General features: G+C 50.2%; 7 protein-coding genes across 7 annotated transcripts; 5 read left to right on the forward strand and 2 right to left on the reverse strand.

The window, feature by feature from the left end:
* Positions 1–887: 887 nt before the first annotated feature.
* On the forward strand, positions 888–3,671 carry N7508_000667 (ribonucleotide-diphosphate reductase subunit RNR1; the record flags this gene model as incomplete). The annotated part of the gene is made up of 3 exons (XM_058458752.1): positions 888–906; positions 1,037–1,194; positions 1,245–3,671. 3 exons carry the CDS (start codon positions 888–890, stop codon positions 3,669–3,671), a joined length of 2,604 nt encoding a protein of 867 aa, XP_058324974.1.
* Positions 3,672–6,125: 2,454 nt separating this feature from the next.
* On the forward strand, positions 6,126–6,932 carry N7508_000668 (RlpA-like double-psi beta-barrel domain-containing protein; the record flags this gene model as incomplete). Its single annotated transcript, XM_058458753.1, has 1 exon — positions 6,126–6,932. One exon carries the CDS (start codon positions 6,126–6,128, stop codon positions 6,930–6,932), a length of 807 nt encoding a protein of 268 aa, XP_058324975.1.
* Positions 6,933–8,496: 1,564 nt separating this feature from the next.
* N7508_000669 (uncharacterized protein) lies at positions 8,497–10,595 on the reverse strand (the record flags this gene model as incomplete). Its single annotated transcript, XM_058458754.1, has 4 exons — positions 8,497–9,434; positions 9,496–10,176; positions 10,242–10,378; positions 10,438–10,595. The coding sequence occupies 4 exons, from the start codon at positions 10,593–10,595 to the stop codon at positions 8,497–8,499; spliced, it is 1,914 nt and encodes a 637-aa protein (XP_058324976.1).
* Positions 10,596–11,943: 1,348 nt separating this feature from the next.
* On the forward strand, positions 11,944–14,206 carry N7508_000670 (putative arsenite efflux transporter ArsB-like; the record flags this gene model as incomplete). Its single annotated transcript, XM_058458755.1, has 3 exons — positions 11,944–12,019; positions 12,078–13,798; positions 13,862–14,206. The coding sequence occupies 3 exons, from the start codon at positions 11,944–11,946 to the stop codon at positions 14,204–14,206; spliced, it is 2,142 nt and encodes a 713-aa protein (XP_058324977.1).
* Positions 14,207–14,838: 632 nt separating this feature from the next.
* On the reverse strand, positions 14,839–16,832 carry N7508_000671 (sphingomyelin phosphodiesterase; the record flags this gene model as incomplete). Its single annotated transcript, XM_058458756.1, has 3 exons — positions 14,839–16,500; positions 16,553–16,639; positions 16,698–16,832. The coding sequence occupies 3 exons, from the start codon at positions 16,830–16,832 to the stop codon at positions 14,839–14,841; spliced, it is 1,884 nt and encodes a 627-aa protein (XP_058324978.1).
* Positions 16,833–18,414: 1,582 nt separating this feature from the next.
* N7508_000672 (putative MFS monosaccharide transporter) lies at positions 18,415–21,379 on the forward strand (the record flags this gene model as incomplete). The annotated part of the gene is made up of 4 exons (XM_058458757.1): positions 18,415–18,558; positions 18,669–18,800; positions 18,850–19,318; positions 19,374–21,379. The coding sequence occupies 4 exons, from the start codon at positions 18,415–18,417 to the stop codon at positions 21,377–21,379; spliced, it is 2,751 nt and encodes a 916-aa protein (XP_058324979.1).
* Positions 21,380–22,165: 786 nt separating this feature from the next.
* Positions 22,166–25,764, forward strand: N7508_000673 (ankyrin repeat domain-containing protein; the record flags this gene model as incomplete). Its single annotated transcript, XM_058458758.1, has 3 exons — positions 22,166–22,504; positions 22,570–23,989; positions 24,158–25,764. The coding sequence occupies 3 exons, from the start codon at positions 22,166–22,168 to the stop codon at positions 25,762–25,764; spliced, it is 3,366 nt and encodes a 1,121-aa protein (XP_058324980.1).

Here is a 25,764-nt window from a genome sequence, read left to right on the forward strand (position 1 = left end):
ATTTGTTGATGGCAGCAATTTCTATAGACACTCCAACCTGAGGGACCTTGCAACAGTGTTATATAGCTCCTCTCTATACTCTTTAAGTCTATCTAGATGAACTCGGAAGCACTCGTAAGGTTATGCTTTGCCTAATACAACACGCGGCTCTTGGGCTTCCCCGCGATCTACTTTCATAAGGCATAGCCTATGGTCGAGCTAAGACAAGAGTGGGCCATAGGCTCAACAGACCGACAAGATGGCGAACAGATCTGTGCTACAAGGATATCCCTTGGCCCCTTGTCAGAAGTATTGTAGATCCATCACATCTGCAGTAAGGGTTGAGAACAGGCCTCCACGATGTTGACTAGGAGATAGAAGCGTGAATTCAAAGCCAAACGAGCAATGGAATTCGAAAATCAACTAAGCTCGGAATGCTTCAAGCCGTTCGGCGACATTCACTCCGATGCCATGCGGATGGCGCGTGTTCACGTGATTGTTTCGCGTGCCATTTGGGGAACAGCAGGGTTCACCGCCCTTTGGGTGGTCACACCGCCTTCTTAGTCTATCCTAGATAAATCACGCTAGTAGTGATGGCACGGACTCACTAACCACATATGGTGAGATTGGAGGCATTCTGCCCTGCAGAATGGAGCTTTGTAAGGGAATAGTGGACCCCTCTTGGTAAGCTGAAAAAACGCGGACGCGAAGGTCCTGGGCAACGCGTCCACTCGGCAACCAAAGAATCCTCTGCCCCTCGGGTCTCTTCTTCTTCTCACACCCCTCTACCCTCTACGGGCTTCACATTCACCTCTTCTTCTAGCCCTTACCTTTGCTCTTAATCTTGATACCCCCATTCTATCCTTTTTCTCCTCTTTCCAGCCCCCTACTTCCTCACTTCCACCAAGATGTTCGTTTACAAGAGAGGTGCGTTCACGAGTCTGATAGTTGGCGGGGATATTTGCAGCGAGTGCGGGCTTCCGGCTCTGCATCTCGTGGCAGTAACACCTTTTGCCACTCGTGTCTGATCGAGTTCTAACGCGAATTAAACCCACAGATGGCCGCAAAGAACGCGTGCAGTTCGACAAGATCACCGCTCGTGTCTCGAGGCTTTGTTACGGCCTCGACCCTGAGCACGTCGATGCAGCTGCTATCACCCAGAAGGTTATCTCCGGTGTCTACCAGGGTGTTGGCACCATTGAGCTTGATAACTTGGTATGTTATTTCACTGTGGACTTGTGAAAATCTGCTAATTGCATTCCCAGGCTGCCGAGACTGCCGCCTACATGACCGTCACACACCCCGACTACGCCATCCTGGCTGCCCGTATTGCCGTTTCCAACCTCCACAAGCAGACAAAAAAGCAATTTTCCATGGTCATCTCCGACCTCTACCACTATGTCAATCCCAAGAACAACAAGCCTGCTCCTATGATTTCTCAGCAGCACTATGAAATTGTTATGAAGCACGCCGATGAACTTAACTCGGCCATTGTGTACGACCGCGACTTCAACTACAACTTCTTCGGCTTCAAGACCCTGGAGCGTTCATATCTTCTCCGTATCAACGGCAGCGTTGCCGAGCGCCCCCAGCACTTGCTGATGCGTGTTGCTGTCGGTATTCACGGTGAGGATATTGAGAAGGCCATTGAGACCTACCACTTGATGTCCCAGAAGTACTTCACCCACGCCTCCCCTACCCTTTTCAACGCCGCCACTCCCCAACCCCAGCTTGCTTCTTGCTTCTTGGTCGATATGTCCGCAGACAGCATTGAGGGTATCTATGACACTCTTAAGACCTGTGCTATGATCTCCAAGACCGCTGGTGGTATTGGCTTGAACGTTCACCGTATCCGTGCCACCGGTTCCTACATTGGTGGAACCAACGGCTCCTCCAACGGTATTGTTCCTATGCTCCGTGTGTTCAACAACACTGCCCGCTACGTCGACCAGGGTGGTAACAAGCGCCCTGGTGCGTTTGCCATCTACTTGGAGCCGTGGCACGCGGATGTCTTTGAGTTCCTCGATCTCCGCAAGAACCACGGAAAAGAGGAAGTTCGTGCCCGTGATCTCTTCTACGCTCTCTGGACTCCCGATCTGTTCATGAAGCGTGTTGAAGCTAACGGTGACTGGACTCTCTTCTGTCCCAACGAGGCCTCAGGTCTCGCTGATGTCTACGGTGATGAGTTCGAGGCTCTCTACGAGAAGTACGAGAAGGAGGGCCGTGGCCGCAAGACTATCAAGGCTCAGAAGCTCTGGTATGCCATTCTTGAGGCTCAGACTGAGACTGGTAACCCCTTCATGCTGTACAAGGATGCTTGCAACAAGAAGTCCAACCAGAAGAACTTGGGAACCATCCGCAGCTCCAACCTGTGCACTGAGATCATCGAGTACAGCGCTCCCGATGAGGTTGCTGTTTGCAACTTGGCTTCTCTTGCCCTTCCTACTTTCGTTGATGCTGCCCGTGGCGAGTACGACTTCGGCAAGCTTCACGAGGTTGTCCAGGTTCTCGTGCGCAACTTGAACAAGATCATCGACATCAACTACTACCCAGTCCCCGAGGCCAAGAAGAGCAACTTCCGTCACCGCCCCATTGCCCTCGGTGTGAATGGACTTGCTGATGCCTTCCTGGCTTTGCGTCTGCCCTTCGACTCCCCCGAGGCCAGACAGCTCAACATCCAGATCTTCGAGACCATCTACCACGGTGCTCTCACTGCCTCTTCCGACCTGGCCAAGCAGCTCGGTGCCTATGAGACCTACCCCGGCTCCCCCGTCTCGCAGGGCATTCTGCAGTACGACATGTGGGACCGTACCCCCACTGACCTCTGGGACTGGTCTGCTCTGAAGGCCAAGATCGCCGAGACTGGTGTCCGCAACAGTCTGCTCGTCGCTCCCATGCCCACTGCCTCTACCAGTCAGATTCTCGGCTTCAACGAGTGCTTCGAGCCCTACACCTCGAACATCTACTCCCGCCGCGTCTTGGCCGGTGAGTTCCAGGTCGTCAACCCCTGGCTCCTGAAGGACTTGGTCGACCTCGGCCTCTGGTCCGACAACATGAAGAACCGCATCATTGCCGACGGCGGTTCCGTCCAGAACATCCCCAACATCCCCGCCGACATCAAGGCCCTCTACAAGACCGTCTGGGAAATCTCCCAGCGTAACATCCTGCAGATGGCCGCCGACCGCGGTGCCTACATCGACCAGTCCCAGTCCCTGAACATCCATCTGAAGGAGCCCACCATGGGTAAGATCACTTCCATGCACTTCGCCGGCTGGAAGATGGGTCTGAAGACCGGCATGTACTACCTGCGCACCATGGCCGCCTCCGCTCCTATCCAGTTCACCGTCGACCAGGAGCAGCTCAAGGTCGAGGACACCAACGTCGCCCGCTCCAAGAAGCGCACCACTGGTGCCGCTTCCGCCGGATACTCGGCTGTCCCCCGTTCCAACGGCACTCAACAGGCTACCGCCAACGTTGCTGTTCCAGAGGAAAGCCCCCGCACTCTAGTCGCTGACCCTATGGCTGCTGCTTCCCGCGAGCCTAACCTCCCCGCTGCCGAGGCCAACAGCGCCGAAGCTCAGCCCGAGGATGCCGCCGACGAGAGCGAGGCTCGTGAGGGTGATATCTTCTCTGATGCTGTTCTCCAGTGCAGCATTGAGAACAAGGAGGCTTGCATCATGTGTCAGGGTTAAATGTGCTTTCTAATAATTGTTTTCGGGATCTTGGCGTTTCTCCCATAGTCATGTTTCCGCTGGCTTCTCACGTGTACCTATATTATGAGATTGATGGATTTTGTTTCCTTTGTGTTTGGCGCGGTTTCGATATTTATTTTTGTACTTTCTTAGTCTCAGTTCAACAACGTGTTATGTTACTATTTTCTCTCAGGGTTTTACTTGTAGAAACCAACTACTGGGAAGTCCCCAGATACTGTCCCCGATGTACGCGTAGCTCCCAATCTACGAACTCCTTCATTAACTAATCACTCAATCTGACTATTTCCAACACTCATACATACCTCAACTCTCAACTCTCATCTCTCAACTCTCAAACCACCCCTATCCCAACCTCAGTCCCGCCCAAAAAAACCCGACCCAACAAGGCGCCACCATACAAAACGGCATTTCCCCATCCGGCGATTCGCAAACCAGACAAAAGGCAAAATGCCAAAAGATCAAGTTCCAAGTCCACAAAATAAAACCTGGTCCATCCAATCCTTCATTCCCCGGAAAAAGCAAAAGCAATCTCATTCAATGAAACACCCCTCAAAACGCTTCCCCGTTCAATCGAGGTTTGGTTCGATGGGTACGGTATCCAGGCTTTAAGCCACCGAGTTCATAGTTTCTCTTTTTGCGTAACTTACCTACCTTTTTGGTTTGCTTTTCGCCACGAGGCTCGGGGTTTTTCTTGTGATGTTGCATTTTCAAACTCTTCTAGTCGGATCCTTCAGGTTGGGGTTGGGATTGGGTTGTTTCTTCCTTGTTCTTACAGTCCTTTCAGGGGGGAATAACTGGTTTGCAGAAATTTAATTTTCTTCTTTCTTGTTTTCGGGCTTTACGTTGTATACTGTATGTTTTTGCTAGCACTTCGGATGCTCTCGGGAGGAATATACTGTACATATCTCATGTTCTACTATTGCACATTGTACCTTGTCCCTTGGCGCCAAAGCCACATCGTACAACCACAAAATGTACCTGAGGTATGTGCGGTACCCATATCCAAGACAAACCCCAATGAAACAACCCAAACTTTATAATCCGCCATCATAGAATATGAATACTGTACACACAGAGAGTACAACACATCATCAATTCCACTTTCAATTTCAATGGCAATGCCACCCCCACTAATTTCCATCCCACAAGCTGATCGGCAAGTGGAGCAATAAGAGACTGGACAGAATGAGAAATGGATCCTAACCAAGTTCCCGACATGTCTGTACCATGTCTCAAGCCCTATTGGTGCGACAGGGTCTTTCCCTCTCGGCTGGATGGGTCTAGAATATGGCCTGCATATAGTGAATACACATGTAGACGGTACTCGTGTGTTGGTGGGATTGACTACGTTCTGGAATTGTTTGGGAGGTTGTTTGTACTTGACAGCACACCGGGATCGGGTTGAAGTCAGTGCTGGAGGAAGAGGTGGGGGTAGATGTGGTTGGGGTTAACTTGATGTATGTATGTTCATGAAGTGTGAGGGTACGGGTGTTACTGTATGTGCCCTGCGTTGGGTAGGGCTAGGAGTTGGGAGGGACAGCTAGGGTGTTTGGTGTTTGTAGGATCCTGTTTGGAAAGGATTGACTCATAGGTTCATTGCTAAAGTCGACGGTTGAGTTGTCTATGATTTCACCTACTATTAACTGACAGATCGGCACTATTTCCCACTAAAAAATGGCTCAAAAAGTCCAGACCGTTAAGGTGGAGCGAGGGCTAACCCGCCATGTCCGCGTCCTCCAGTGCTCGGATTGGCTTGGGCTGCCTGTCTTACAGATACAGGCACACACCAATCACATTGCCAGGGACTGCAGATTCTGATCAGTCCCTGGGAGGTTGCGAGGTGCGAGATGCGAGGTGCGAGACGGGAATACACGTCATTTGCAAGGTGACGGTGAAAGTCGGAAATATAGAATCAGCTGGACCAGGGACTAGGGACTCTTCCATAGTCAAGGCAGATATGGTATTTCTCAGAGTTTTATCCCATCAGCGTGGCTTGATGGGTCTGCGAGGTACGGAGGCGACTGTGGGTCACCGCACTGCCCATAGGCTCGATCACATTAGCGCCAGGAACACATACTGTTGTACAGGTTGCAATCAGGCTCCGGGGGCTCCGGGATCGGGTATCAATGGACATGGACTGACATGTGTAAATGTGTAGTAACTAGTTGCAGTGTCCAAGATAAAAAGATGAAAGGGCAAAGAGGAAAGATGGGAAGATGAATGAGTTGTGGCTGAAGTGGGTCCCGTCCTGAGGCCGATCTCATATATAAGTTCCATTTCCTCCCCTTCTTCCTTTTTCTCTCCTCCACACGCCTCAACGGTCCATTGTCCATTCCCTCCTTTTCTTCAACTCACACTCCTTTGAGCTTGTCGAACATACTGCTGTGCAGTTCATCCTTTGAAATCCACTCCTTTGAGATTCAAACTTTTACAATGGCCCCTATCACCAAGACTCTCGCCCTCGCTGGCGCTTTCTTTGCTCTGACCGGCTACGCCGCTCCTGTCGCCAAGCGCGCTGTTGTGTGGGAGACTGTTACCGATGTCGTCTGGACCACCGTCGATGTCACCACAACTCTCTACCCCGGCCAGGCTCCCACTTCCGTTGCTACCGTCGTTCCCGTGAACGCCGCCGCCGTCCCTACCACCCAGGCTGTTGTCGAGGAGAAGAAGGCTGAGCCTACTACCACCTCTACCAGCTCGACCGTTGCTCCCGCCCCCGCTCCCGCTACCACTGAGCAGGCTGAGACCACTAGCGCGGCCCCTGCCCCTGCCCCTGCCACCACCCAGGAGGCTGAGACCACCACTGCCGCTCCTGCCCCTGTCGCGGAGCCTACCACTTCCTCCACCACCTCCAGCACTGTCGCCGCCAACACTCGCTCTGCCAACGTCGAGACCACCGCTAGCACCGGCTACACCGGCGCCTGCTCCTCCGGCTCTCCTTGCGACGGTGACATTACCTACTACGACACTGCCACCACCTCCACCAACCCCAGCTCTTGCGGCACCACCAACGACGGCACCACCGAGAACGTCCTGGCCCTCCCCGTTGGTATCATGAAGGACGGTGACTGCGGCAAGTCCGTCACCATCGAGTACAACGGCGTCACTGCCACCGGTACCGTCGTCGACAAGTGCATGGGTTGCGACGACAGCTCCATCGATCTGTCCCGCCACCTCTTCGGTCAACTCGCCTCCATGGGCGCTGGCCGTGTCAGCGGTGCCAAGTGGTACATCAATTAAGCGCCGCGTCGATCGCACGTTGACAATGATGGGTACATCTCTGGTAGATGGAACAAGCGAAAACGGTCTTGACGACTCTTTGCTTTCATTCTGGTTTATGGTTCACACTTGACGTTTTCTCACATTTCTTTCCCAGCCTCCGATCACTCTCTTGGAGCCTGCGGCCCTGTTATTACCCTTCCTTCCACTCATTTTTACCCATTTCACCATGTGCGCGCCCCTAGCGGGCCGCCTTACGATTGACATTTGCCCTTCTTCACCTTCATGTTCATAGAATTTCTTCTCTTCAGAGTATCTTCGGGCCTCTCTTGTTCAATACCACTGATAAACCACCCATTCGACCACAAAAGACAAAAAGCCTACCATCGCGCATGCTGGCAAAACATAGTTCGATCGATCTCTTGACGAGATCTCGTTCGATGCATTGCGCCGGAGAGCAACGATGACTACGACGACCATACTCATGCTACGAAAAATCCCCAGAGAAAAGGAGAATGGATTGGCGTATACAGAACGATTACAGTAGTATTCGAAATCAGATCTACCTCTACACTCTTTGACTTTCAATACAATTCTGTTGTAATTTATCGTATTTGCTATGGTGTTCTAGCTACGCAGCTGGCTTATTTTGAATTCTAAGCAAATTACGGTATTATAACAATGACCCATCCATCGTCCCCAGAGAATACAATACGGTTTGACCAGAATTACGAGGGTGTGGCTAAAATCAGACTAGCGTGTTTTAGGCTAGGGTTCGGGAATGAAAGTCAAAGAGTGTAGAGGTAGATCTGATTTCGAATACTACTGTTCGAGACTGTTGAATGAAATTCATTCCGTTTCACTATCATTGGCGTAGTCGAGTATTATTAGTATGGTGTAGTTCCGTTTCATTGTGTATCTGTATACCCCTTTCCATATTTGAGACTCAGTCTCACCAAGAAAGGGAACGAGGTAAGGCAGACTAAAAGATAATCCAATATTGGTCCATATGTCTGAGACAGTCGTGGCTGCGCCTCGCTCTTGGCTGTGATCTTCACGCGCAATTTCGGGCTTTGTTGCTGTTAAGGAGGGAGAACGGAGTACGAAGTACGGGGTGCTAAGTACTCCGTACGCGACTCGTTTTGTATGCTATTTCGTGTACAGCAGATGGATTTTGCAGTTCACAGAGCTGACTTACTTTCTCAGGATTCCGAATTGATACAGGCAGACATCTATCCCAAGGTGGAGCTTTGTCTTATTCGAGGACCTAAGTGTATACCTAAATTTAGATATCATTCAAGACACTTCAGCTGAGGTGAATTCATGTACCAGCTGTGCTGGTCCTCTAAGTACATGTAGCACCAAGCGGTCCATTGGCAAAGAAGAGAATTAGTATTCCCTGAAACTAGTTGTTTCTATGGAGCATGCTAGGTTAGATATACATCGTAAGTTGATAACACCACCAGTCACCAATTCCAACGCCATCTACCTCCAAACCCCAATATGAGTCGTCAAGTCGTAAACCGCGCAGCGATAATCCATAATCCAACTCCAAAAAAAAAAAACAAAGAGCATATCCAAAACCTCAAGGACCCCCATGACTAGAAACATGAATTCTCGGGACAGCCTGCGCCCCAGACATAAGGGTCGAGGTAGGACTCGGACTCCCATCGGAAATAGAAGTCCCCCGACTCCTACCCTCAGGCGTAACAGAAACAGGGCTCAACCCCATCTGCCACTCACTGATCGCCAATCCCGGACTGCCCAGATAAGATCCAGAGCTAGACCCGAAGAGACCACCCCCAGGCTCCGAATTCGAATGCGACGGTCTTGTCGCTGCACGCGGTGGAGGATGCATTTGGCCAGGTAAAGAGGAATGACGAGCTGGACTGCGACTCCGTGCTATCCGTGAACTCCCTTCGCCGTTATCAGAGTCCCGACTAACACTTATAAAACTACCCGCTCTGGACCGTCCATCCATTGATGGCGGGTATTTATTGTAGATACTTATATCCTCCGCTAGTTTCGGGTTCCGCAGGTTCTCGCCTGGTGTTGTTGGGTAGGTTGTTCGTTCGTCTTGGTTGAAGCCTGATTTTTCGGTTTGTTTGGCGGCTTTGGTTGTTATTGCTGTGCTGAGGGCATTGAAGAAGCGGGCTACTTTTCGTCGGTTTCCGACGTCTGTTTGGGTTGTTAGGGTTGTTTGGACGGTTGATGTTCGGATTGGGGTGGTTGTTGAGGGTGGTGGTGAGGGTGAGGGGGCTTGGGATAGGACTTGGCCTTGGGTTTCTGTGTTGGTGTTTGTGGCTGTTTCTGAATTTCGTCTGGATTCATTGTTGGACTCTGTGTCGGATGATATGGCGCAGCTTTGGCATTTGGCGCATGTTGTTGTTGTTATTATCATTTGGGGGTTTTGGGTTTCGTTTGGGTTGTCGTCGTTTCCTTCTGCGGCGATTTCGGCTGAGATGAGGAGGTATAGAGATCCGAAGACGGCGAGACCTGTACCGACTATGGGTGCCCATTGGCCTGGAGGTAGTTGTTAGATATTTCAGTGCATTTGGGCTGTAGTTCAAGTGTAGTGACTTACCTATACTCGCTATCCGCTCTGTCTGGTAATACACCGGCCAACTCCAAAAGTTCATTTCCCCCTTGACAAGAATGAACAAGACGGCTGCAGCAAAGACGGGAATTTCAATGAGAGCCAGCCAGCTGCGGATCTTCTCCGTAATGCCCGTCATATGACTGAGAGTAGCCCCATTGGTACCTTCGATTGGCTCCTCGGGCTTCTTCTTCTTCTCCCCGCGAGAGAATTTCTCCCAGTTAGCATCCATGATCTTAATCCACATGGAAACCAATTGCAGGATGGCTGGGACACAGCACCCGGCGGCGAGAAGGGTCGTGGTATTGAACGTCAATTGAGAAGGCGTCGGCACGACATATATATTGTCGGCGGAACCTTGACGCAACCGTGAAATTGGACCATCTTCTGGAGTGCATCGCATGCCGCAAGATTCTCCATAAGGGAATTTGTTTGTTCTTGTCCACTCGATTCCACCCTGCTCGTTTATAGGACAGACGACGGATTTGAGGCGCATAAATTCCACGATTAGGCTTAGCAGCCCGGCGAGAAGAAGTACCGTCCATAAGAAGATCAAATCCCGACCTGGATTGTTGAAATAGGTCGTGGATAGGCGGACTGTTGCTGGGGCTGTTAGGATGCCTATTGCGCATAATTGGAAAGCTCCGTAGACGTCCATGTCGACGGCTCCTGTGCAATGTTAGACAATTGAACCATGTCAAGGATCTCCGTCATTGCTTGTAATAAAGACCTACCATCAACGTGAAGCACTGCTAGAACAATCCCATGTATAGCGGCGACAGCGGGGAAAAGTAGCACAGCAGCCAGACAGGCGCTCCGTATAAACTCCACCTTCCGAGCGACCACACAAGCTGCAATCAAGGCGTAATATCTGCAACGATATCAGTACATGTGGATAACAAAACACTGCCAGCACGGTGAGGAACATACAAGACGCGGGTGCCCGGTCCATACTGGCCGGAGACTGGCCAGGCGCATACAACTTCAAGGACTGGGTCAATCCCCGTCGCATTAGGGGGCGATGCAAGGGTAGCACGATGCACGAGACTGTTTGCTAAGCCGGAAGCAAATGAAGGAAGCGCTGGCATCGCATGTTATCCGCCTCGACGGCGACTTCAAGCTGGACCAAGGAAAGGCATATATTGAAGTGGTGTGGTTAATTAGTCCTGCCTTGTCATGTATAAGTTATAACATGTAGATGCGGTATCAAGAGATAGATAGAGAGGGGAAAAAAGAAAAGAGCCTCTCGACAGGTCTTATTCCCTGCAACAGATTGCCCATCGCTAACAAGGCCAGAAGGGCGCGCACCCGGGTAGCAGGGTGGTTCGTCAGCAACAGCCTCATTCCTCGCATTTGTCTACCTCGGTCTACTTGGGATTGGAGTACTATCAATGCAAGCTATAGCCCTTGAGCCGGGAACTTTCCCCGTGATGGTGATTCGGGCGTGCGCAGCACGCTGGGCGCGGAATACGAGATGGGGCAATTCCTGCCTCCTCCTGATTGGTAAGTTGGACTTGGGCTTGCATAGCTCTCAGTGGCTGAGTCTGCGGAATAATTAATGAGTTGCGGTAACGCCGCGAGGGATCAATGGGATCTGAAGAGGAAGCAAGAAAGAGAAATAGACGGAGATCATATAGATTTGAATGTTTGGATTGATATGGATCAACCATGGGAAAATTGGAGATGTGCGGGGCATCCTCTTGGCTGGCTAAGCCTAATTCTACGCTAATCACACACTCCTTATGATCTCGTGCACGTCTCACCCTTTCTGATTGCTCCCGACTTGTCTTGTCTGTCTGTGTGTCTGTGCTGTCTGGGGCTCGGCTTCCAAGTGAAAATCTCTGTGCCGGCCCTATCCCGGTTTGGAGTACTAGGGACTGCTAGAACCACGCTGCTTCGCCCGCCTTCTAGTTCAACTTTGATATGGCCAAGAGCACTCCACTTTGATCACGGAACTCACAGCTCACAGCCCCAGCCCTGGCATAAGCTCCTAATAGAGGCCGTTCTCCCATTTCTGCCCGATCAGTCGCAAAATATTCCTAGCCTGCTGAGGATGCTATGAGGGGCATTCTGCATTTCCCCACATTCCTCTCGGTTTCTTGATTTCCTGATTTCCTGGCAAGGAGAAAGATCAAGTGACAACGTTACTCCAGCATTGACAAAAAGCCTAGAGGCTCTCTAATAGTCACCATTTTTGGAGTTGTTGCGGAAAGAAATGTGTCTGCCATAGGCGTAACATCTGGACCTTGATGTGCAATTTCCGTTGTCGCTGCATTCCGGTATTTGGCCTCATAACTCACAGCGGCTAAAGCGCAATGGACTGTACTGACTCGGCGCTTGACCACAACAGCTAGTACTTAGGTACATGCACAGCTGAAGCCCACGCGACCTTCAAGCAGCCCCAAAGAGAACCCCAAAGAGGACCCAAATCTCAAAATGGAAGAAGATCTCGATACATCCAAGATCAAAAGTTGGCGATCAATTATTACTCTAATCGTTTTTGTTTTAACTAGTAAGTGACCTGCTTCCCAAGGTCGGGTTGTCACTAACCGTTGCTGCGTGCTCTCCAGATACCATTGTCCTTTTCCCCTTCCACATCCCCATATACCTACCACGATGGCTCAACAACATATTTCTGGACTCGCTGAGCGCCATCCGCATAATACCCCGACGGCATCGGCAATACAAGGAAAAGCAAAGCCTCTTCATGAGGTTCCGTTTCCCGCTGAATTTCATTACGGCGCCATTGATAGCGGACCTCTTCCTTCTGGCTATTAAAGCTATTGGTCGACAAGAAGTACACGATGGGACCCTCGGCGCAAACCACATCCTGCCCATTGATATCATGGCCTTCTTCCTCACTCTGGCGTATATCGCAATCTCGATCGATGCCTCTGGTCTAATCAGATGGCTAGCATTCAAAGTACTCGAACGAGGAGGCAAAGTCGGCCACCGACTCTTTTTCTACCTGTACGCCTTCTTTTTCGGACTTGGCACATTCATCGGAAACGACCCGATCATTTTGTCTGGTACAGCCTTCCTCGCCTACATGACCCGGGTCTCAAGCAATATCGTCCACCCTCGAGCCTGGATCCATAGCCAGTTCGCCATAGCAAACATCGCCTCTGCAATCCTGGTCTCGTCAAACCCTACCAACCTCGTCCTCGCCGGCGCCTTCCAAATCAAATTCATCGTCTACACAGCAAATATGATCGTGCCCACAGTCGTAACAGCCATTGTCATATTCCCATTCCTGCTGTACATCATCTTCGCAGATGAATCTCTCATCCCACTGTCAATCAAAATGCACGAACTTACCGAGGACGAAAAACGCAAGAAACCCGTGAACCCGAATATCCCCCACGCCCGAGGCAACGCCGAAGAGGAAGAGGACATGAATAACGAAGAAGGAAAGCAACTCTCCCTAGAAGAGATCATGAATCCATTCCTGGATAAAAAGGGAGCAGCCTTCGGCGCCGTCATCATGGCAGCGGCACTTATTACTCTCCTTGCAATTAACGCATCCAGTCAAACTGGAAATGAAAAACCCGTCTTCTACGTGACATTGCCTGCTGCCTTTGTCATGTTCTGCTGGGATGTCGCTTCTGGCTGGATTCACCGCCAAGAGACACGCGAGATTGCCGCAAAGGGCCGACGAGATGTCGAGAATGCACGCGCAGAACGAGAACTGCGAGAACGGGGGGAATCGCAATCCCCAGAGATCCTAGGATTCGAACAGGATATGTCGGGTCTGCACAGGCGCACTGCTGAGCGTACAGACGATGAGATCTCGTTCGGTGCTGCGAATACAAGTTTAGCCTCGAAGACATCGAATTCCAACCCGGACCGCGAGATGCCACTGTCCGTCTCGGTTCTTGTTGATAAGGATAAGTTTCCGGAACTGGAAGCGCCGGGTGTTTCATCGCTTGATAACAAGAGACTGGCTCTTGCATCTTCACCCGAGCCAATTGATTCACGACAAACAATTGACACGGTTGATGAGGAGAAGCGCGTGTATCGTGATCAACAGGACGGACCGCCTACGTTGGTTTCCCTCTCTGCTGATCTGTACCGCTGGCTTCAGGAGACTTTCCCGACTGTCACCGTTGTTGTATCTCACATGCCGTTCCCACTTGTTCCTTTTGCATTTGCGATGTTCGTTCTTGTGCAAGCTCTCGTCACAAAGGGCTGGGTACCCGTTTTCGCATATGGATGGGATCACTGGGTAAGCAAGACAGGGACCGTGGGTGCTGTTGGTGGAATGGGATTCCTATCTGTGATTCTTTGCAACGTGGGTTCTACACTATACCTTCCTCCCTTCCTCCGAAGCAACTAACCTCTCTTCCTCCATTAGTTTGCCGGAACAAACATTGGCACAACAATCCTCCTCTCACGCGTCATCCAAGCCTGGCAAACGATCCACGACAAAAGCGGCATCCCTATCAGCGAGCGGACCTTCTGGGCAACTGTATATAGCATGGCGCTTGGGGTCAATTTTGGCGCTTTCAGTACTGCCTTTAGTGCCTCGCTGGCTGGCTTGTTGTGGCGGGATATTCTACAGCGGAAACATATCCGCGTTGGCAGTTTGGAGTTTGCGCGTGTGAATCTGCCTATCATTGCTGTTTCTATGGCTGTTGGTTGTGCTGTCCTCATTGGGGAGATTTATGTTGTTAGGGGGACTCAGCCGTATAACTTGTAACATTGTCTGTCTATGTTGCTTGGTGTATGAGGGGGAGTGGAGTTTTAGATGTTTTATAGATTATGTCTTGTAAGCTTGTCTGGTGCGCTCTTGTGAGTTGATGAGCAGATGATTTATGAAGTCAATGAATTGATTCATTTTGATGTGTTAAGTTGTCAATTGGTTCCTTGTTGGACACAGGCTTTACATGTATATTTCACACCACTAGATCCGAAACAAAATCAAAATCGAAAGCGAGAACAGCACTTAAATTTTATTCAAAGACGTTTGTATTGCGAGTTTCACGAATGGGATGTGTGGTATACTACAGCCATATACTGTCTCCTTCCTTTATGTATCTATCGATAATTTAGACGCAGATCTCAGAAGATAATCAGTCTCGTCGACAAAATAGTCAAATGGCCACCAATGAGTGACACACCTCTATCCCAATGGGTTAGTGGCAAAGTTGTGATCTGAGGAGACGCAGCACACGCCATGCTAATATTTTCTTGTCGTCTTGGGTTCAAATGCATATTGATTAAGTCTACCAAGAAGAGGATGACATACTAGTAATATATTAGGCGGCTGAACTCACACCAACTGCAACACCATAGCATCTCATCAAACACTAGAGCATTCCTGAAAAAAACTCAAGCATCAGAGCTAGCCAAACCTCTCTCCTCAGCCTCACGCACAACCCTTGCACGATAGGCAATCTTTCCCAAAAGCGACCCCATCCCAGCATGGTCACACTCAGGACCAGAGATCTTCTCCTTCTCCAATGAAGCATCCCCAGAGGCTTGATCCCGCTTATTGATAGAGATATTAAGACCAGGCTCCGGCTCATGACAGTTATGCTGTGCATCCGCAGCCCGAAGCATGCAGAGCTCCTTCTCCACACATTCGCCTGTACAAGTGGCAACGTTCCATCCGCGATTGCGTCTCGCCCAGAAATCTTGGAAGATGGAGGAATCGCTTTCCATGGCGACGGTCACATTGTGCCAGAAGGCAGGAGTGAGTTCTGCTTTTGGATCTGTCAAGGGAGGAGAAAGCTTTGAGCCATAGGCTGCTTTGGCGGAGTAGTAGGGGACCCATTCCGGATCTGTCTGGTAGGACGGATCACTGATGTTGGCTATGTATTGGGTAAAGTCCAAAACGCCGTATGTGACGGGATCAATCTCGTAGACACGGAAGGAGGGTGGGCCTGAAGTTGGTGTCATGGATGGGGCGATGTATGCCATTGCAGTTGCGGTGTCCGCATTGCGCTTGTTGTAGTCCGAGTATGCGATTTGGAATTCGTCCATGTGTGTATGTCCGTAGAAGAGACCTGCGATTGTTGCCTCGTATCGCTGCAGGATCTGGTCGAAGTATTGGGAATAATCGCGGAAATGATCTGTGAGGCCGGGTGGGATGTGTGAGATTAGCCATGCGCGCTGGCCTGCGTCTTCGGCGGATTGCAGTTCCTTGATGAGCCATTCGAATTGGCCGTTTGGATCTGTTTCCATTGGGTCTTGGTACATGTAGAAGTTGAAATTGTAGTAGAAGATGCTGTTGTAAGAGATGATGCGCAGGTTGCTGTTTGGATGCATGGCTGAATACGACCCGAATTCATTTGCAGACTTGACGGAGGGAATGCCTGTGAGTGCATACCAGTCTTCGGCGAGTGCGTTGTATGCAAATTGGGCGCTGGCTTTGCTTTCGATATCGTTTGGGGGAAACAGATTGACCGGTGCTGTGTCATGGTTTCCTATGGCCGCGTACACCATACCGAGATCCTTTTCCATCTGACCGTACGTATCATTAAAGACTTCTAGTGCTTCGGCCTGGCCAACGAGCCAAATATCGTGAGCTACCACGTCGCCCGTGTAAATGGAGAACTCTGGGTTGATCTTTGCAATGGCTGCGTTCATGCTTTCCTGAAGGATGTGCGGTGGATCACATTTGGTGTTTCCAAATGGACCACACGGGGTTTTTGTGATCCCCGGGGCATCTTTGTCTTCATAGACCCTGCAGCAGATGGGTTTGGTACATTCGTAGCTGGCTCCGGTTTCATAGAAGAGATCCACGTGTGTGTCACTGAAATGAACAACCTTAATGGGCGGCTTGCCACTGGGCGGTGGTCTAGTAGTTTCCGGCTTGGATGAAGGGAACTCCAATGAGTGTGAGCGAACCTCGGGGTATTGGCAGAGTCCAATCAGACTAGCGCACATAGTCCTGGTGGCATGAGACCCAATATGCAAATTCTGGAAGGCATCATGAAGGGCAGGGCCTTCTTTCTCGATGATTCCACGGCAGACATCTGGGTCCTCAACCTGTACTTTGGTCAATATGATTTGGTGAAGCACGCTCAGAATGTTGACGTACGCCACTGAGCTTGCATACGCCGATGAAGACGTCGATCATGAAGCCCTCGCCAAACCCAGAGACAAGCTTGAGGCCACCCAAGAGAGCCTATAGGATAGTCTAGATAAGCCTTTGTGTAATGACCCATAGGCTGGGATGAATATACCTGACAGCTACCACAATCGACCGCATGTTTGAAATCATCCCAGATTGATGAGATAAAGTTCTCCGTAGAAGCTTTTGCAGCCTCGGCGTGAGCGCCAAAAGCCAAAATGCTCAAGAAGAGCAAAAGAATTCTCATCTTGAGGAGACTTGCAAGCTTCAAACTGCAATGGGCGGAGAAAGATAGTCAGAATACTTCGCACCTGCCGTCGAGGAAAGTCTGGGTTTTAAGTATCAGCCAAGAACTAAAGCATTTAGTCTATATGAACAAAAGACCTGCAGCTCGCTTAGGATGGACCTGCATTTTTGCATTTGCGTTAATTATGAGCTCCATCACGATGCTCACATGTGATGAAAATAATGAGACATTGCTATGGACGGCCCGGGGAGTATACCCAGATTGCGAGCATATCGACTCAGGAGAGAGCATTAGTGCATAACAATAGCTCGACTGAATAAGGTCGGGGTTTATTAGCAGCCGATCGGTCGCCCGGGAGGGGATCCAACGAGTTTATAGTGTAGACAGACATGCAGCCAAGCAACTAGAAGTCACTAGTGACGGTTGCTTGTAACGCTGCAGGCCGAAGTTGTTGATCTCGGGGGATAGTTATATACCGTGGTCATCTTGGCATGTTCGCATAGACTCGGAGGTGTAGTCGTCGAGGCCAGTGCTGCTGATATGCTTAAATGGTGAATTCATGCATGCCCCATTTTGGTTGACAGGTAAGATGTATCAGCCCCATCTGACACCATGCCAAGCTCATCCGGCGATCTCATATGCAGGGACAAAGAACAGATGGTCCGGTCGGGGCGTCAGACGTGAGACGGCCACGCTAGCTATCCAGCTACACGGATATACATATCCGACTGGTCGGCATTTGCTCCTCAGATTGGCAGCCGGCGACCGTCGCAAAGTGGTAGCGACAAGCTCACACACGCCCTATTAATTCAGTGTGAACGTTGTTCCTCAAACCCAATGTTAGTTGTGATAGACACACCCCGGCCAAAAATGGCCCCAACCCTATCCTGAACCCCTTAGCTTGTGGCGGGGTTCGGTCGACATCCGAAACACCACTTGCATGGTGCAGGCCTTAAATTCGCACTAACGGAAATCCTGTAGGCCTCGAAGCATACATAGTCAATATACTGAGGTTGTGGATGTGACGCGTAACTCCAACCCGTGGTAAACCAAGAGGAACTCGGCAAATGTGCGCTCTTGGGCCGATGAATTGCCTAGATAGGAGCAATACCCCTGGCACGACCCTAGTCAAAGTTAACCCAGTTCCAAAGACTTGATGTAATCCCACGGTCTGAGGTGGGTGGCGTTCGCTCTCGTATATCTTGGGGGTGTTCAGTGCGTCACTGTAGTGCGGGATGGCGATCTGAATTGCAGTATGGACCGATAATACGATAGTAGCACTCAAGCGTCGTAACTAGTAACTGGTCCAAAGCCATTCAAGTGAGACAATAATTGGCGCGAAAAAGGTCAAAGCCGGGGTAAAACGGCCGGACCCTCCAACTAAATTTTGCCTGCTCCACTTCTCCAGAACTCTTCTTCACCTCCATTGCTCTTCCCCCTCTCCCGCCAGACTCGCTCACCTCTCCTCGCGATATGAAGTCGCCGACTAATCTTAGTCCGCTTCTTGCGATCAAAACTAAACAGTAACCTGGGCGCGCCCGCCCTGGACTCGCGACTTAGTCCGCGCGGACTCACCGGAGTCATGGAGGGTCGTCGCGCGGCGACTTTGGGCGTCTCAATCACCTTCTTCATCCTCGCCAGTATCTTCGTTATACTCCGATTCATTTCGCGCATATTCGTGGTCAGGAAAATTGGGTTACACGACTGGTTGATGTTGGTCGCATGGGTATGTGGGATTCTTCGGCCCAGTTCCTGCATGATCCCGGGGATGGAGTCACAATGGACTAGAGGACATGGGGGCCAGCAAGGCTGGGTCAGAGGCTAATGCGTCTGCAGATTATCGATTTTGGCTTTTCATTTTCACTTTTCTTCTCCGTGCAGAAAGGTCTCGGTCTCCATTCTAATGAGATCAGACCGGAGGACGAACTTGCTTTGAATACGGCCAACTATGCGTTCACCGTTCTATACGTGGGTGTCATTGGTTCCGTATCGCATTGTCTCGCTAATAAAACCCTAGAACCCGGCGTTAATGGCTGTCAAGACCTCCATCCTTATTTTCTACCTGACCTTGACACGAAACCAGAAAGTCTTTCGATGGGCCAACTTTGTGACCCTGGGAGTCGTAAATGCAGCCGGCCTTGCATTGACATTTGTCAATGTGTTCCAATGTAGCCCCCTCAACGCCGTGTTTCTTTCCGACGTCCCGCCCAACGCGCATTGCATCGACATTGTCACCCTGTACCTCTCGTCCTCTCCCGTGAATATTATCACCGATCTCGCTATTCTCTTCCTTCCGATGCCGCTTTTGACTGAAATGCGCCTTCCATTCAAACAAAAGATCATTTTGGTCGTCACTTTCTCCTTTGGTTTCTTCGTGGCCGTGGTCGACGTTATTCGAATTGCTTTTCTCCAGCGGGCTGCCATCTCTCGCTCGCTAGAGCTCAAATCCATTCATATTCAAAACACCGAAGGGGTAGACTTCAGCTGTACGACTCTCGTCTTTTTTGTTTAGCACAGGAAAAATAAGCTAACTGGTTTTAGGGTATGCATCACTATCTTTCATGTGGTCAGTTGTTGAAGTCAACGTCTCCATAATTTGCGGCTGCGTCCCAAGTCTCAAGCCTCTTGTGACTCGTCTTGCGCCAAAGTTGATCAAGAATACCGGTGACACCTCTAATGGCACACAAACTGGACGTTATGCGAACGGAGAAACACCTGTTGCAGTGCCATCGCCGGCTGCAACAGCAATAAATCCAAGACGATCGTCCCCTTCTCCAACTGGAAGCCAAGCCAAAGCAACTCGTAATGGTAGCGTCTTTACACGTCGGCACAGCTCTCGCAGCTCCAATGAACCAATAGACATATTGGACTTCTTGGGGCACCCTGAAACAGCCGTGACGCTAGACACGGAAGCAAATACGCACACTAGCACATCGTATCCGCCCGACATCACCTTCTTTGATTTTGTCAACATGAAGAACCCCCAAAGTATGCTCAAGCTGAATAATCGGGAGTCAATCGCGCCAATTGCCTTGACTACTCTCCTATTTTTCCTTTGGGGCTTTGCATATGGATTGCTTGATATCCTGAATACCCAATTCAAAACCATCGTCCACTTAGGTCCATGGCATTCACTGGGACTCCACGGTGCCTACTTTGGCGGATACGTGTTTGGTCCTCTTTTGGTTGGTGGGCCTGTACTAAAACACTGGGGATTCAAGTCCACTTTCATGACCGGTTTATGCATCTATGCCTGTGGGACCCTTATTTTTTGGCCCTCGGCTGTTCTCACCTCGACACCTGCGTTTATTCTTTCTAATTTCATCGTCGGTTTTGGCCTGGCGGTATTGGAAACAGCAGCCAATCCATTCATTGCGCTGTGTGGACCACTTGAAAATTCTGAAATTCGACTGAATATTTCACAGGGTGTTCAGGCCGTCGGAAGTGTGTTGTCACCCCTTTTAGCCAAGAGAGTTCTCTTCAAAGACGTCCGCGATGTTGCATCTCTGGTCGATGTACAATGGACCTATCTCGGCATCGCCCTATTTGACGTGCTCTTAGCAGTGGCATTCTACTACCTTCCAGTTCCCGAAGCCTCGGACAAAGACCTGGAAGAATTGGCAAACAGACGCCGAGAAGAAAATATGACCAAGGTAGTCGGGGTCCCAGTTGTTTGGCTGACCCTAGGTCTGGGTATTTGGTCCCAATTCTTCTACGTGGCCGGACAAGAAGTATTTTCAACAACACTTGCACGTTTCGTCGAAGCCGCGCACCCAGATTCTTCCCTAACCTCTTTCGACTTCCTCACAATCGGCCACAGCGTCTTTGCCGTTGGCCGTTTTCTCGCCGCCTTCGCGCAGTGGTTCCTCAAACCCCGCTGGATTCTCATGGTCAACTACATCGGCATGATCGTCTGCGCCGTTCTCTGCATGAAGCTAGACGGCTCCGCAGCAATCGTCATGGCAATGCTAGTCTACCTCTTCGAAAGCGGTACATTCAGTATCATATTTGCCATCTCCTTGCGCGGCACAGCCCAACACACAAAAACAGCCGCTATCATGTTAACAATGGCAATCAGCGGCGGAACCTTCTTCCCTTTCGCAAATTACGCAGCCTACCTAAACAACGGCGAATCCTACTCCTTCTCCGTCCTCGTGGCCCTCTTCGCCGCCGGCGCCATCTTCCCTATATACCTCAACCTCGTCCCAGCCGTGAAGAAACAAGTTGATCCCGTCCCGAACGAGTACCTCCGTCGCCATCGTCGCCGACCACGCGCCCACCTCGACACAATGCCTCGCGAGAAAGACAATCCTTCTCTAGGCGGCGTGTTCTCCCGTCCTCGCAGCTTGGTTTCGAACCCCGATCATCTACCTGACCTCCCCTTCCCCGAGGAAATCCACCGAACTTCACTCGCCAATGATCTCCTCGGCACAACATCAAATTCGAGTTCCGCTTCGACGTCGAGATCGAATTCCCACGCCAACTCGATTTCGTCGCGTATTTCAGTCCCTAATCAAAGACCCTCGACCCGAATTCATGATACATGATCTCTGATAATGTCTTTCGCCAATACTGGCTTCTTTCTTCCCCTCGCACGCTCGTCACGCTTCGCTTTTCCTTTTTTCGCTTTTAAAAACCGCGATAATTTATCCTGAGATACCCCATCCACTTGCTTCCTTCTAGGATTAAATGGGACTCTTGTTCTTGTTTCCTCTGTTCTTTGTACATAATTTGGGTGGCTGTGTCGCACTACTTTTGCATTACTTTAGCGATGGCGTTGAGGGATCAAAACTTTCAAGTCTCTTTTTTTGGGTTATATTCTCTTACCTTGATTGCCTAATGAGATTAGAGATTTTCCTTCGGTTATATACACTCCGTTGCATTCATTGCCCTATACTTCCGATTCTTCATTAAACTCTGACCGGGATTAGGTCTTTTCAAGTTGTGGGACGTACTGCGTACTTGCCATTCATTAAACATTTATACTTCATCTTCTTCCCACTTCCTATCTCTCTCCCATGGACAAATAAGCATCCAATCGGCTGTAATCCCCAAATCTCAAGCAAAGCCGGCAAACATGGCTCGTCTTGCAACCCCCAATTTTGCCAAGAAAAGAAGATCACCAATCACACCTGCAGTTCAGTCAGGCATCTTTGTCCACTTCCACATCGATATCGTATCTGGCAACTTAATCCGTGCCTTTGCTCCAAAGTGAGGCTGAGGCTGAGGCTGAGGCTGAGGCTGATGACTTCGCCTCTCATCATGATTATTATCCCCAGAAGCGCATCTTCTCAGGGCGTGATTTCCTTCACATCACCCTCAGTACATACACCATGGCTGGGAGTCATTGGGAGTCGACATACGATGACAGCGGGCTGGGTCCTGCCAGACGCGATTCACTGGATGGTTATGATGAACTCGGGTACGAAGAAGCAGCTACGTTCCGTCCCCGATCCGCGGATCGTTATGAGTCTGGAGGTCTGGATGGATTTGCCTCCCCCTGGCTCGGGAGAAGTAGACTCTTAAGGCGCAACCCATCCTTCAAGCCAAAAGAGCATGTATCCCAGCGCAATGCCCACAGATCAGGCTGGTTGATCCGGGCCCTTCGACAGTGGAAGCCGTTCAGTAAGAAGGACGACCGACCTGAATCTGACTTGACACCGGACGGTGAGGTAGGCGCAATGCCCGTGAACTGGTTGCAAAGTGTTTCTGGACAGTATGCTGATCCGTATACCAGATTATTCCCGCCGATACGGCTTCACTGGAACCAGCCACTCGATCTAGTGAAACTGACATTGGCCATAATCTTATTCTTGCAATCACCGGGGGAAAAGGAAAGTCGCAGATACGTTCGCTTTTGGCTGAGTTGCGCGACCCAAATGCGAAACCACTTCATCCAGTATATGGCAGTGTTCTCGCTGCTGCTGCTGGGGCAGGCTCAGTCGAAACCATTCGATATTTGTTAAACGCAGGCGCAGATGCGGACATGCAATTGATCACCGGGAAATACGGCAGTGCTCTGTGTGCAGCTGCAGCGTCACAACATTCTGACAATCTCAAGGCTATTCTGATGGCTGGAGTTGATGTTGATATGTACTTGATTGGGGGCGAATATGGAAGTGCCCTTGCTGCTGCCGCTAGAGAAGGCTCGAACAAAAACGTTCGGCTTTTACTACAAGCAGGCGCCGAGGTGAACATGATTTTGAAAACTGGATTGTATGGTAGCGCCCTGTGTGCTGCAGTGCCTTCACCTCAGAATCTCCAATCTCTCCTCGACGCTGGTGCTAATGTCGAAGAGCAAGTATACATAGGCCCATACGGAAGTGCCCTTGCTGCCGCTGCCGGGTCTCAGTTTCCTAAAAGTCTCGCTTCTATCCTGGAGGCCGGGGCCAAGGTTAATCGGCTACTTGGGGTTGGCGATTTTGGCAGCGCTGTTATTGCTGCCGCTGCTGCGCCTGACGAATCCAGCTCTACCATGAATATCAAGACCCTCATCAAAGCAGGTGCTGATCTTAATACACAAACCCCAGGCGGTCTACATAGCAGTGCTCTGGCAGCTGCTGCTTCTCGTTCAAACCCGGCCCCTCAAGTCATCGAAATACTGGTAAAAGCTGGTGCAGATGTCAATATGCAATTGCATTATGGAGTTTATGGCAGTGCTTTGGCTGCTGCTACTTCAGTTAAGGCTGTGGAAGCCCTCTTGAAAGTAGGAGCTGATGTTGACATGAAGCTTACACATGGATGCTTTGATACTGCGCTTGCTGCAGCGCTGCAGCGAGTGACTGATTCTCTTATTGGAGCCTCTAAGAAAAACACAGAGGAGGAAGATATTGCTGGCATTCTTCTTGCAACAGGAGTGACGGATGTTGGGCCACTGCACCAACTCTCAATTGGGGCACTCTCGATGTCAAACCCAGTGACCCGAAGAAGCTATGACGAGGCTCGCGAATTCAAGTTCGATTGGGAACTTCCCCTTATTCTGGAATTTTCAAGTGACATCGAGCCCGATCTTTTACACAGAGGGACTTTGACAAGAAACAGAAATACGGTCAAGCTGGCATCCTGTCATGACTTTCTCAGCAACTCTTTTGGGGACATAGGAACGAGGCTATTGCACGGAATCATGAGAGCCCTCCGGGTATCCCGTGGTCTTTACTGTGAGTACCCTGGGCACTATATACACTTTTGGCGCTAATAAACGAGAACAGTCGATGGCACCATCAAACTTGAAACCCATAGATCCAACATCTGCTTATGGGTTACTACAGAAACACTTGAGGCACGCGATGCCTTGGAATGGATATGCCTGACATTTCGGGAGGCAGCTCAACATGAGATTTCTGTTTCCACGCTCAGAAATGACTTTAATGACGAGTGCTCGGTATCACTCAATAAGCTGGCCCCGTTCAATTCCTTCTTTTCCTCCGCTGAATGCTGGTATCCTCTTTTTGACTCGGCCGTGATCGCATTACAATCATCTGTTGAGCCTCAACTTCAACCATGCGAAGGACTCGAGCTGGATTTCAAGCAGCTACTTAAACTCACAGCTGTCGAATATCCTATCATGGTCGATGATGGCATCATCCTCATGGGCTACTCAACTGCGCTTGTACCTATCAAGCAGACCCGCGATGGAAGGATTATGTGGCACTTGGAAACCGCCACAGACGACTTCCAACTTCAGGCTTCTGACCTCCAATCAACGCAGAAGCAATGGTTACGACTATCCAGTTTCGAAGATTTGCTTTCCGCAACAGTGATACTAGGCTGGAGCTCCAAAGCAGAAGTCCTCTTGGGCACAAATCGCCTGGTCCCAAGTGTGACATGGTCCAATGCAAAGGTCAAGACGGCTACCTGGCACTGGAGCGGAGCAAACCTCCAATTCATGGCCCAAACGGCGTCCCCGTTGAAGTTGGGAGCTCAAATGGGCATGATGTTTGATCGGTCAGTCAACACCATACAGTTTAGTCCCTCCACAAACTACCTCAAATGCTTGTCGAGCAGCTCTCAGCAACCGATCATCCTCTACGATGTGAAGACAAAAAGAGCCTGGTTGGTCCCACTGCTCTCCGTGTTCCATCATATGCTGCTGGCCTACTATAAAACGATAGACAAAAGATCCCGGGCCAATCTGCCGCCTTTCGCTGAGCCAACATCTGACTCGCATTGCCCATCGTGGGCTGCTTTGCATGATCAAGGAGAACTGATTCTTGAAAAATCAACAGGGAATGAACTAACAGTCCGCGATCTTATCATGGGATTTTCCGTGAATCTCTCGAAGACCACAATCCAACCTCCCAGGGCTTCGAATATGCATCCACTCACTGTATCCTCGATTTTCGGATATGAATTCGCAGACATTGTGATGGATTCGCCAAGTAGTGAGCTGAAGAAAACATCCCTTGAAAAGGAGGGTTTGGCCTGGATACCCCTGCTCAGCAATATCAAATGCCTCTTCTGTTCAGACTTGGGCGATGCAATCATCGGAAGGCGCTCACCGTGGGAATCCTCACCGTGCAACAGCCTATTAGAAGGATATGACCTAATGGCAGCCTCTATCGAAAGCATGGAGCTTCTCGCCAAAAGACACGGAAGCAATGCGCGCGTTTCTTCGTGTCAGTTATCCAACAACCACTCCTGGTGTCTGGCTGGTACACCCTTCCAAACCTGCGAACACGAAGAGAAAGAATCATGTTGGGACCGACCTGGTTTCCTGGAAGAAACTCTCCAAGAGATCAAAAGCCAGCAAGTGTCGGTGAATGGTCCTGTTCAAAATGGCAATAGCAATTGCTCTACTACCATTACCCAAGGGGCTTTAGTTTTCGGTGGACAAGCTAAAGCCCGGTCTAAGACAAAGACTTTTCTCACGCTGGTCCAGTCGACCGAGTCTCGCAAGGTTTCAATCCAGAGTGCTACTAGCTTAGTTTCTTGA

Source organism: Penicillium antarcticum, assembly GCF_028974205.1.
Source record: "Penicillium antarcticum strain IBT 31339 chromosome Unknown utg000001l_segment0_segment0, whole genome shotgun sequence".
NCBI lineage: Eukaryota > Fungi > Ascomycota > Eurotiomycetes > Eurotiales > Aspergillaceae > Penicillium > Penicillium antarcticum.